General features: G+C 35.4%; 1 protein-coding gene across 2 annotated transcripts; it reads right to left on the reverse strand.

Annotated features, from left to right (window-relative positions):
• Window positions 1-590: 590 nt before the first annotated feature.
• LOC121958286 (T-cell differentiation antigen CD6-like) lies at window positions 591-12705 on the reverse strand. 2 transcript variants are annotated; one of them, XM_042507175.1, is made up of 13 exons: window positions 12590-12705; window positions 11405-11500; window positions 9985-10266; window positions 8117-8431; window positions 5933-6247; window positions 4953-5024; window positions 4629-4766; window positions 3710-3826; window positions 3369-3491; window positions 3047-3118; window positions 2506-2676; window positions 2047-2124; window positions 591-1974 (listed from the first exon to the last, which is right to left on the reverse strand). In XM_042507175.1, exons 1-13 carry the CDS (start codon window positions 12639-12641, stop codon window positions 1907-1909), a joined length of 1899 nt encoding a protein of 632 aa, XP_042363109.1. In that variant the 5' UTR covers window positions 12642-12705; the 3' UTR covers window positions 591-1906. The 2 variants fall into 2 exon arrangements, with proteins under 2 accessions (XP_042363109.1, XP_042363110.1); XM_042507176.1 differs by lacking the exon at window positions 3369-3491.
• Window positions 12706-13425: the final 720 nt, after the last annotated feature.

The following is a 13425-nucleotide window of genomic DNA, read 5'->3' on the forward strand; positions in this document are numbered from 1 at the left end:
TCGCTCCACTCCACTCTGTTTTTAAAAAGCCTATAGCGCCACCTTGTGGTAGAACTCAGTTTAAGACTCAGACACTAAATGGCCAAAAGTATCAGGACACACACTTTATTCTGTTGCTGTTTTCAGTTTTTTTATGCCTCCAACTTTAAAATGAATGAAGATGCCAAATGCTACCAGACAAATTTAAAACTTATATATTTTCACTGGCTAATTATTAGTTACTCTGTGTGTGTGTGTGTGTGTGTGTGTGTGTGTGTGTGTGTGTGTGTGTGTGTGTGTGTGTGTGTGCATTAATGGGCAATATTTCAGTTAAATGTGTTCTAAAATATCCTGTGATGAGGGAAATTAGCAGAGCCCATTCATTAAATAGGTGGTTTAAAGTCAGATTTATGTCAAAGTTATATAATGCCTACAATGTGGCAGTATTATAAGTTTGTATTTATATATGTTTTTTAAATTTATGTGAATTAATTGTAAATGTAAATTTAATTAATTTTTTTTTAGGATTCTGTATTCTATTTTGATACGTTTGATGAATATGTATTTGTAATTTGTAACAATTGTAATTTGTTTTGATGTATTTGTGCCCATCTCTGCGTGCCTGTGATGTGGGTTCCTTACTGTCTTCAGGCAGATAGGTGAGTGGCTGTTTGCATTTTTATGTAAAACACATTATGTTTACTTGTGATTTTTCTTGCTTTATAGCTCGACATCTGTGTCGGACCTCATTCACGCTCTTTGTGTTTGGGATCAATCTGCAGCATCGTTTGTGCCAAATCTTCCTGTAGGAGTGGAGGCTGTTATAGCAGCAGAACAACGCCGATGGTTTCAATATCACACATTCAACAATCACATATGGGCGCAATGTTCACGTGTCCACATACTTTAGGCCATGTAGTGCACATCATAATTTTCTAGATTAAGCTTGAAGTCAATAGTTTTATTTTATTTACATCCACGGGAGGATACATGGCAAACATTATTTACAAAAAACTGTGATGCAAACACATTAAAAATATACAGTGTAGATATATATATAAAAAACATATGTTAAAGTGGATTCTACATTCACAGAACACCTAAATATACCTTTACTTCTCAGTTTTGATTTCCAACCTTCAAGGAGGTCATTGATTTTCATTCATCTCAGAGCAGAAAATTAACCGGCAGGGACTTTAATGTGAGCCATCACCATGAGCTTTCTTTTTTCTGTTTTTAATTTTGTTTTTTGATTAAGGCTGTTTTGAAAAGTCCACTTCCAGGATGCTTGGACATGACGCATTTCAGAGTGAGCTCTAAAATTTGAAATGCCTGAGTGTGATCTTTTTTATATCCAATTTTCAATGGCATCTGAGTGTCAGATGTCTGAGCATCATTAAATGCACCGGTTTTTGAAAGTGTCCAAAGTTTTGAAACAGTTTGTGTTCACAGCTGGAAAAAAATAAAGTATCAACTTGCTCATTGTGATGATTATCTGCAGTGTGGCAATCACATGTCAGGTCTCAGTAACTGTAAATTTAACTTATAGTACTGCACTTTTCTGGAAACAGTAGTTGGAAAAGTCAAAGTCAGTCATGAAATTCTGTTTCAAAATAACATTTTTGGATGCCTAGGCCATATTTAACTCCTGTATGATTTAATTCAAATGTTGACTACCACACACAAGGAAGTGTTCAAATGCCAATGAAGCAAAGGTAACCTGGACTTACATTTTTTAACCAAACTGAGCCCAGTTTTAACCTAAATGTTAAGATTTTAGCCTGCAAACCATCAAATTAGTGCTCTTTGTGCTCCCTCAGTTTTGTGTGGCCGTACGTTTCGCCTCAGTGCCGTTTTGCAGCATCAGTCCCTCTGATCTCAGTGAGGTGACGTTACCTCTTCTGTTAATGCGCCGACATCATCGTAGTCATCCTCGGAGGTGAGGTCCTGATCTGGGCTCACAGGCGAGTAGATGGGGGCCGTCGTCTTCATCACCTAATGATCGGATAATAACAAACATCAGCAAATACTACAGATGTTATTTTCCGCCTGTTCAGTGGCATGTACCTGAACTCTGCAGGCTTGTTGTTTGTCCGGGGTAAAGTTGGTCTCCGTTGACAACAGGCAACTGGCCTGGTGCTGAATCTGTAATACAGGAAATAAAACTTCATCTACCATGTGAAAGCTGTATGAGACAGTTTCAGTTTGGCTTTCATATCCTTTAAGTTGTGAACAGGGTTTTGTTTTTTGTTGTTGTTGTTTCTAAGGTTCAGACACCCACAGATGTGGTTTACAGGATGTACAAAAACAGTTGGTGAATCTTATATATAAATAGCTAAACCCTCTCAAACATTATCATCACGCACTTTCGAACTAAAACATCCAACACCCTTATCCAATATCCCAAAATGATGACAGAATTTATCCAACTCATTTTAACTAATTTTCACCAATACAAAAATGTGATAATTCCCTTTCTTGCTGTGAGTACACGAGAAGAAGAACAGGTGAATGAATTCGACTGACCGGGAGTGACCGCAGAGTAATCGTTTGTGTTTTCGTAAAATTCCCCAGATGACGTACTGGAGGTATCAAACGAGTCCACCGAGATCTTTGACACTCTGGCATATGGAGCCTCTGCGGGGCCGCCGTTATGGCATGTAAAGGCTCCCATCACTTCATTTGTGGGTTCAGGGACTGGAAAATAAAAAATAGCACATATCAAAGATAAATCAAATCAATTATTATTATTATTCATTCCTGTATTTCTGTATTTTTTTTTCTTATATTACCCCTTCATTTTATTTATATTTATTCATTACTTTATTTCTGTATTATTTCTTAATTGGTTGGCATTTCATTTTTTTTTTTTATTTATTTATTTATTCAATACCATTTATTTATTGACAGTTATGTCATTTTCGGTCTTCCATAACATCAAAGGCCCTCTGATGATTACTGGAAACAGCCGCAATGTATGGTGGAATATATCGTTTCTTATCTGAAAGATCTGCAAAGTGTAACATTTCCATCGCTGTCTTGTTCTTGCAAACTGCCAGTGACTCACCTTCCTCAAAGAGGCTGTCAAGGCCTGAGGGCCTCATCAAAGAGTTCACGTCTGCTCTGTACCTCTGAGAATCTGGATTCAAAATGATGCACACAAAGCAATGTTTTAAATCACAAACCGTCCTGCAAACATTCACTGCACACAGCGCTGATCTGCACAGATCGCACACACACACACACACACACACACACACACACACACATGCATGGCCGAGCAGCCTTAACCACAAAATGCAGAAACACAGCAAGAGAACATCTCAAGAGGCAAAGACTGAGAAACACACAGGAATGAATACAAATAGAAATAAAAGAACATAGCTCACTCCGAAAGGTTGACAAAGGGACAGACGGGTCATTGCTTGGCTCATACTGCTCATAGTCTGTATCTACTGACGTGCTGTCAACACTACTAAGCTGGGTCCAAAGATACCTGGGGTTGGAGGGGGCTTTTTGAGACAAACACAAGAAAACGAAACGACGATGAGATGACTATATGCTTTGCAAACGTTGCACAGATCTGCACCTTTCTCACCACTGTGCATATAAACTTATATAAATGTAGGTATGAAGAAAGAAAAGACTGAGTTGTGTAAGTATCCAGGATATTTAAATTCTGTTCACACACTGAGTGTTTTTATATTTTCGGACATGTTCAGCCTCTGACCTTCTGTCTGCAGAGGGTTGGGAGTGACCTTGATGAGGTCGACAGTTTCCTGGTAGCTGTTCTGATGGTTTTCAGAGGGAGGTCGCGTGCTGCTGCGTGTCTGCTGGATCAAGAACGCTGTGGAAATAATTACAAAGACGTGGAAATATTATTGTTAAACTGCGTGACATTTTTAACTTATGCTGTGTTTAACTGAGCCTGGAGTGTCTGCTTTATAACGGAAGTATTTTTTATCTTAAAAATCAGAGTTAGAGGTATCAATATATTGAAAAAAATGATTAAATTAAATATCCCGTGCTTTTAAAAACTGAATTACCGCTGAAATAGTCAAGACATAATAATAATAATAATAATAATAATAAATAATAATAATAATAATAATAATAATAAATAATAATTGTTATTTTATATTATTTTATAATTGCTATTTATTTATTTATACTTTTTTTGCAGATATGGACCACTTCCTAAACTTTTTAAAAAAATATAATCATGTAAAATATATGTTTGTCCATTCAATGTTTTGATGACGGAAAATATAAAAAGTATTTATATGTACCAATATTCAAGATTTTTTTTAAAGTCCCCTATTACCCTTGTGAAGAAAATTAAGGCAAAAAAATAATTGATTGAACACTATCAGACGCGTTTAAAGAAAAAGATCATTGACTTTTATCTCATGATCCTCACAAAGACCACAACATATCTAAAACTGAATCCACGCTCAGTAAAAACTAAAATATGATTTAAAAGATAATTTAGGTCACAGCTCCTAATGGCAAAAACGCAGCTCATTCCCGAGATACTAGAACTGAACTTAAATCAAGTCCAGAGTTGCTAAAATCACAGATTGTCTCTGGACTGATGAACACATGAAAGTATTGAGACTGTAGCACAAACTGAAGTGTGAAAAACCAACCGTGTCTTCTTCTGTAGTGGCAGCAGAGCACGGAGTTCGTGATGAGAACCACGAGGAGCAGAAGAGTCACAGCGCTGGTGATGAGGAGTGCCGCAGGCGATAAGAAGAGGCCTTTAGCCCGACTGACTGAGGTTGCACCTGATCGATGGACAGAAAGAAAAAACACACACAGATCTTATATTTTCTGGTAGCTGATCCAAGACTCAGTGTGTGTTCGGTTGTTCTACTTACCATCTTAACTAAGTGAAAGAATATTCAAAACAACATTTATCAACATAACTTGTTAAATATGTCTTTTTTTAAGTGAGAATAAAATATATTTACCCGTTGTCCTCGTGGTCATCACAGCTGTATTAGCTGTCGGGGCTGTGGTGGGTGCAGGAAACCCGAGGGAGCCTGCAGGGCAAAAAAAATATTGTCTTTTTAAGTTCAACACTTTGTGGATGCGAGCTGACAAATAAAGAAAAGAAAAATATTTCACATGTGTAATCTTTATAATACATATGAATTCCACAAAAACTTAATATTTCTACAATAATAATAAGATTCTGCAAATCCTGAACAGAGAAAATAGAAGCAGGAAAATAAAGAAGAAGAGTGAGTTTGGGGAGTAATTTTGAGGTTTTGGGCTGTTTTTTTTTCTAAACAAAGGAAAACTAAAGGAAATGCAGTCCTGATAGATGATATGATAGATAAAAAAGCTCTCTCAGCACAGCAAAATTAAATTTAATATAATTATATAATTGCTTATAATAATTGTTTTACTTTTTACTATATATGGAATAAAGAGAACATGCTATTTCCGCTGGGTTACTGTCACACAATCAATGTTGCTGCAAATCATTGACATACTGTATCCCAGGCTGTGATACACGAAAAAAATATATACACAGCATGTGGTATATAGAAAATAATTAGTTTTTTGTCTTTTGTCATCTAAAATCATAGTGGCATCATGACAAAAATCTGGCATTTAAAGGGTTAAAATTCTGAAAATCAATAAATATTTGATATTAAGGATTAGGACTGATGCTGGTATATAAAAAAATAACTTAGTGAAAGTAGGAAAATAATATTTATATATAATTTTATTTTGAAAAGCTTATTTTGTGCACAGAGCGACACAAGTGTGTCTAACATTAAAGCGGGCCTTGAGGGTTAACCAGTATTGTGTGTCGTGTCACATATAGTATATTTCGGACTTTGGACACAGTTGCAATATGTGAGGCCAATTCAAACCTTACCAATATTGCTGTTTAGGGATAAAATGTACTTCATTAACAATCATAAAAACTCTCACTCACCATTACAGATGACTCCAGATGCTTTTGAGGTTGCGCACAGGTGTGTTCGGTTGACATACTCATCACACTGCCACAGATTCTGCGTGTGTCGATCACACATATAGAACCACAGTGACCCGTTGTTGTGGGCGAGAGGAGGATTGAACTGGGTGAATTGCTGCGGTTTGCCTCCACACTGCAGCATGGAGCACACCATGGAGGCCATTTTTTCATTCCAGCAGTTATCACACACCGTACCCCAGCTGCCGTTACGGTGGACCTCCACTACACCAGCGCAGCGGTCCAGACCTCCAGTCAGTCTCACTGCTCTCATCTCTGCACAGACACACAGGAAATACAGACTATTGGTGGGAAATACATATAATGTTCTCTGCAGTATGTTGATTAAATGAATCCCTAGTGGGCAGTTTTGTACTTATGACACCACCACCGAGGACACTGAAGTCATTGATATTTTTACGTTGAGGTGTAGTTTGCATTTTATAAGCTACACAGGAGGGATTATTTTATGGGCAAATAATAGTAAAGTTGACCTATTTTGGACAAACAAAAAAAATGAGCATTTTGTATTTTTCCACCAAATCTTTCTAGCTGGACTGGTGTGCACTGGCAGGACTTTGCCAAAAATCTTTGTACAGACATAAATGATTCCCAGAGGATGAACCCTAAGGATTTCGGTGGTCCCTACCTTTTCCTCTAGCGCCACCATGAGGTTAACATTTGTGGTTTTGGGTGAAATGTCTCAACAACTATTGAATGGATTGCCGTGACTACAGTTGCAGCGCTATACCATTAAAACCATATACAGTGGTATGAAAATTGAAAATCATACTATGTACATTTGCTTATCTATGATATTTTTAAAAATAAAACTCGACAAAGGTATGACCAGCACGTTTGCATCTCCTTTCCTCTTAAATTACCAGTCTGGATTTTCATACACACTTCCCTAAAAAAATGGTTTCCAGTTTCAGTTTGAATAAGCATTTGTTGAGCAAAAAAACAACTTGTGTTTTAAGCCTTTAAGGATCATTGTAACTAAATAAAATAATAACAATGAAATACTGTATCCCATGATGCTATGAAACCATGTTATTTTCAAACACATTTATATCACAATAAAAAATCTCATACTTTTGTAAACCTACCTTATCTACGTAAATACAGTAACCCTTATAACAAACTAAAAACAGGTGAACACGCTTTGCTATATTTTAAAGAATTCTTTTCTGTAGCCCCCTGATTAAAGTAAGTTAACTTTATTGATGTAATTGTTTATTTATTGTATTTTTGACACATTTTTTTAGATTTCATTCTACTGATAGCTTATTTACTGATGTTATTTTCTATTGTGTCTTACATAATTATTTTTCATATTTATTTTAATAACTTTTTTACTTAAAGACTTTCATATTTTATGTGAGCAATATCTACATTATTGATGATTTTGTTTATTATGTTTTAGTTACTTGTTTTTATACTCAATTGTTTACTTTTTCATATTTCATTTTATTTTTTTACTTTTTTAAAATTTGATTTGACTGATAACTTCTTATTGATATTATTATTATTTAAAAAGTACTTATCTAAAATATTTAATTTATTTGCTTTTCCATGTTTTCTTAGATCGATATCTCTGCCCACTTTACTGATGTCATTGTTTATTATATTTTAGATAAATATTTTTCATTTATTGTTTTACTTTATTGTTTTATTTATTTCATTTTTTTTTTATTATATCTTCTTTATTTACGTAATTGTTTATTATATTTTAGTACGTCTGTTTCGGACTGTAGAATTAGAAAGAAAAAAAAACTGTTAGCATGTTAGCATGCTAATGTTAGCATTTAGCTCAAAACACTTCAGTTTTGGGTCTACTTTCAGCCTCAGAGCTGCTAGCGTGGCTGTAAGCTATTAGTTTTGTTGTGTTTTGGACTTTCTAGTAACTCTTAACAAAATATATGCGATAGAAATAAAGTTTGTTCTTCTTAGCTAGCTGTTTTTTCTTGGGCCTTCAACATCTCTAAAAAGCTAACGTTAGTAAGCTAACGTAAGTTGACATGGAGCTAATACATTTCTGTCAAATTTCTGTTTTCAAGGTCAAAAATTAATTTAAAAGCTCAACTAAGTTATTTTAAATAAATTAAATATTTTAAATATGTAAAACATTATAACAGCTGTGACCTGAGCATATGACCCCAGCATCCTCTTTGTGTCCACAGTCGGTCTCGTCCTGGGCGGCCGGACAGGCCCACAGGTTCTCCTCTCGGCCGGTACAGTTCAGCTCGTCCCGGTAGACCGGTCCTCTGCCCGGGGGGTAAGAGCCGCCCTGTCCCGTCACACTGAGGGCGTAACCGCAGCCCAGCTGGGCGCACACCACGTTGGCATCCCGTAGGTCCCACTGGTCGTCACACACGGTCCCCCACCTCCCGTGTCTCCACAGCTCCACACGCCCGGCACAGCGGTCCAAGCCCCCGGCGAGCCGCAGAGCCTGGTGCCCTGAGGAGAGGACATGCTGTCATTATGAACCAGGGCAGAGAAAACCTGCTAGTTTATCTCAGTTTTATCTTATAATATTAACAGTAACTGAACAATAGAAGAGATCCATCAGTTTCTAATCCTCACAAATAATTAAGTTTTATCAGCTCAAATTAAAATATCAATAATAATCAATGCAATCAATGAGTCCAGGACAAATTTCCCCTACAGGGACAATAACGTATCTTATCATCTCGTATCGTATCATATCGTATCGCATCGCATCGCATTGTATCGTATCGCATCGTATCGTATCGTATTGTATCGCAAATCTATAAAAGAGATTAATTAGAGTTTATCACCTGCATTAGAATACACGTCTGCTTGGATTAGTAACCTTGAGGGGCCGATTTAGTTTCTGGACTATTTACTTAACAGAAGATGTTAATACCGTGTTTAAATCTGTGTTATGTTTGGGAACATTATGTCCTACTGCAAATAACTAATTTTTTTTTACAAGAAAAAAAATAGTAAAAAGTACATAGTAAAAGTATTAGATTATTAGTATTAGATTAGAGTATTACATAAGCATCAAAATATATTTAATGTACAAAACAAATACGGTTTTCAGAATGGCCCATCTAATAATAACAACAACAATAGGCCTATATTCTATTACATGCATTGAGATTAGTATTATCAAGGTATTTGTATCACTGATGTTGCATCTGATAATAGCAAAGCTAATACAGTATATGTACTTTTTAATATATTGCTAAGTATAGCTTAATACTGAATTATACCTCATTTATTTATTTATTTAGTATTAATAATCTGAATATGTTATTTATATTAAACATCAGTAAAAAGTAGGATATTTGCCTCCGAAATATGGCAGAGTAGAAGTATAAAGTAGTCTACTAAACGTCAGTGTACTTAGTTAGACTAGAAAGATTTTGTAAAGATAGGTCAAATAAATAAATTAATTTACAAGCAAATGTAACTGCTCTTTGAAAAGGAAAACAAACACAGTATTCTTTTAAATTACAATCCTACAATCAGGACAAGACAGAGGTGAAAGTCAGTGTTTTCTAAGTAAAAAGTTAGTCTCACGCCTTTGCGCTCAAGTTTTGCAAGTCTAAACTTTAATTTTGAGTCCTAAACAAGTCTTCATCAAATGTAATGCAATTTTAACAACAGCGTATAAATGTGTAAAATTTGCATAAATCATGAAGGTTTTTCAAAATTTGTGTTTTTTTGTTTGAAACTAGTTTGTTCAAAGTAAGGGGTGCTGGGGAATTAAGTGTCATCTTGCTGAACATAGCGTTAATTTTAGTTGAAGGGAAAATAATCGATATGTGGTACACTCTTTAAATGACATAGAGCCCGCTTTGAGTTTTGGGAAAGGTGACAATATTTAAATAAAGTCAATAAAGTCCAACAGGCTAAGGTCCAATCAATTGGCAAGGACACAAGTCATTGGTGTTTAAGTCCAAAGCTTTTTTTTTTTTTTTTTATTAATTTTGTCTAAGGTTATCAAACTGACTTGAGTCATATTAAAGAAAAAAACTTACCACAAACAGCTTCAGTAATCACAGAGCAGTTTCCCTCCACAGTCTGTGAGCAGTTCTGCAAACGTCCGTCTCCGTGCACACAGCGGTGGAAGCAGGTGGTGTTGGGAGGTGAGCTGGTTTTGTTCACATGATAGGTGCTGCCACAGCCGAGATCCTGGCAGATCTGTTCGACCAGCACATCTATAGAGTCGGCTGGCAATGCCACAACATCACTGCTCCTGTTTCCGGGAATCCTGAGAGCAAAACTGCATTTACCAGAGAGTCTGTGAACGTAAGGGTCACCTGAGGACACACAGAAACAGAAAATGACTTATTTAGTGATTATTTTAAACTCAAAATTATCCATTTTTGTTCTCTTATTTGTTATTATTGTCTCTTATTTGATTCCCTGTCAGAGGTAAATGTGTAAAGTATGTATAGTGCATGCACTTTTCTGGTGCGGCGCCTCAATCATATTTTGGCACCCAAAATCATCAAAACTCTGAAAACACCTGATGTAAGATTTTTGTTTCAAAATACTTTGAAATGATCTGTTTGACTAAGTTCCTAAAAAATGTTAATTAAAATACATGACTACAGCCCTGATTCCTATGGTAACAAATTGTAAATGTTTGTCATTATCATTTATCGAAGAAAAAAATTGCATGACACTTCAAACATTTTAAAGCCTTTTAGGATGGCAGAGTTAACAACAAAGTCTCGGGTTTGTTCCTGACCAGGAATATGCATGTCATTCAAGTACCTTTTTTTACTATTACCACTGACATCATGACTATTACTTGTTCTGCTGTAATAAAAAATATGATTTATAGGTATATATGTAGGTTGGTAAAATCTGAAAATGGTATTGTTTGCATCCTGAACTGAGCTCAGTGAGGTTTAAGTCTGGAATTGTCATTCACTGTGGAATATATACATATATATGTATTTTTTTCTATGTCCGTTTATTATTTTTTGTCATTTGTAATTGAAAATTGAACTGAATATGGCAAATAAGATTTTAGTTATTCTGGATGTCCAAACTGATTGAAAAAGATTTCCGTACGTTTAGATTCTGAGTTTTTGGTCACTCATGTCTCAATAACGCACAGACAGGTAAAAGTCAGTAACCCCACTCCAAACTATCTGATCGTGGGTGTATTTGAGCAGAGCGCCACAGAAACAAAGAGCAGCACAGGTCGCTTGCAGAGCAAACCGGGGTCTGCGTAGGAGAATGCTTTGCTATCTCACTGTTTGATTTGCACCTGCAGAATTCACAATATGTGTTTCACAAGCAGGTCACCCCACATCCTGTGACAACAGGAGCGAGAATTTATTCACACAATCGCTGCATAAAAGTGTTTTTCCTCTTTTGGACAGACAGAAGTGTTAACACTGTTACAGCTGTGTGTTTGTGTATAGCAGAAAATAATTAACTTACTGCTGAACTCCTCTGGTATTCTCCCTGCCGAGTTGTTTCTCTCTTCTGTCACCTGGACACCAGGTGGGTCTGTTTGAGTGGATGAGTTTTGCAAAGCTGAAAAGAGAGGAAAATACTTTTTATTTTCACTGCATCAAGCCCTTACAGGCCACTCACTGACACACCACATCAAACTGCACCTACCGCAGGACTTTTGGAGTAACCACTTGACCAAATGGAGTGCAGTGTGGGTGAAACACGATAAGATATCACACCGCAACTAAATTAATGTATCTGCCATGAGCGGTTTTTCAAATTTTACATATTACACCACATTTATCTTTATGTTTTCCACTCCCCTGTGACTGAATCACCCACAACAAAGGATTAAAAAGATTCAAAGATTTATTTGCCCCACACGTGCTGCTAAGGTTGTACTGAAAGATTACTGTTGCAGAGAAGGATAAAAAAAAAACGGAAATATTGTAAAATTCAAGATTGAAATTAGAAATGCATGTAAAACAATTCAAATGTACAAAAAGGTGTATTATCTGTTTTTTATCCAGAACTCTACTTCTGCATGTTTTCATCCTTTTAATTACTTTAAACCTCGACTCCACCTCTGTAAATTAATTTTCTTTAAGGCATTTTCTATAAATAAATATAGTTTTCCAAATGTGATAGATACAGTCTCAAATGTCAAACCTACAACAAATAAATAAGAGAAAATAAAAACTGGACCAAATGCCACCTAGTTTCCCTAAACAAACTAATGCACTTCACAAAAAATACATCAGATTCGGTATAACCAAACTGGGGATACATTTGCCAGTATTTTACTGCTGTAGTTTGCATTTAAATTTATAGTGTTACTTACTTGTCTTGTGATAAATAGTGCCATAAAAATAGTAAAATAGAAGACAATGCCAGCGTCTTCCATCTCACATAACAGACAATAATTATCTCTTTTGGTTTCAATTAATTTAATTAAAAAATATATTATTGTAGTTTACAAGTTGCTAGTGTTAACAGATTTTGAAAAACAATTATATTAAATATAGTAACAATTTTAAATAGCAAAGAAATCTATTTTTGCAGTCGGCTTTAATAAAACCATAATAAAGTCCTTTGCAAACAGAAGAATTGACAGTTTATGAGTAATTTTTAAATATGAAGTTTATGGATGTAAAAAAAACTATACATTACCTTGACAAAAACAGCCCAGTTGGACAATTAAAATGTATTTCAGCAGCTGCATGTTCACAGAAAGGAGGAAACAGCCTCTATTGTCTCTGCTCAAACTGTCATTTAGATGCGCCGAGTGTGTCTGCTCTAAGTGTGACTTCCTCTCTTGTTCCCTCTGTGTTTGATTGACAGAACTTCCCATTAATGCATCATGACAGGAAGTGAAGCCTGTGGCTTTGCCACTGATACCTACATGCACGCTGCTGAAAATTATTACATCAGAAGCATATTTACCTATTTTTGTCTCTGTGACACATTATAATGGCATTAAAATGCTGCTGTTATATTGAAATTGCAGTGCAGCATTTAAGGTTAGAATTATATTTAAATTACCAAATGACTTATAGTGTTTACAGAGTTTACAGAGTATTAATTATATTATCCACAATTAATTGACTCTAATTATGTCAATTACTGTTCTATGTATTTCTGTTGTTGTTTGTAATAAAATAATATAATCAGCATTATACGTGATTTCATGTCAATAGTCATGTAATCATGTTGATTTAGGGAAGATATAGTTTGACAGAGCCTTAAAAGATCTCACCTGCAGTACTTTATCCTGTTGAACTTATTTTGAATTTAAACTACATTAAACCAGAAGGGGGCGACATAACCTCAGGTCTGTGTTGGTGCATGTTTCAACCAAAATGTGCAGTATTGTCTTGTAGGAAAACTGATTAGACTGTGGACAGATTCATTTATATTTGTTGTTGAATTCAAATGGAAAGCTTGACAAACTTTAAACTTTTTTAGACTTTTTATCAAGCACAAAAATAATAATAAAAAAAGAAGAA

Source organism: Plectropomus leopardus, chromosome 18 (genome assembly GCF_008729295.1).
Source record: "Plectropomus leopardus isolate mb chromosome 18, YSFRI_Pleo_2.0, whole genome shotgun sequence".
NCBI lineage: Eukaryota > Metazoa > Chordata > Actinopteri > Perciformes > Serranidae > Plectropomus > Plectropomus leopardus.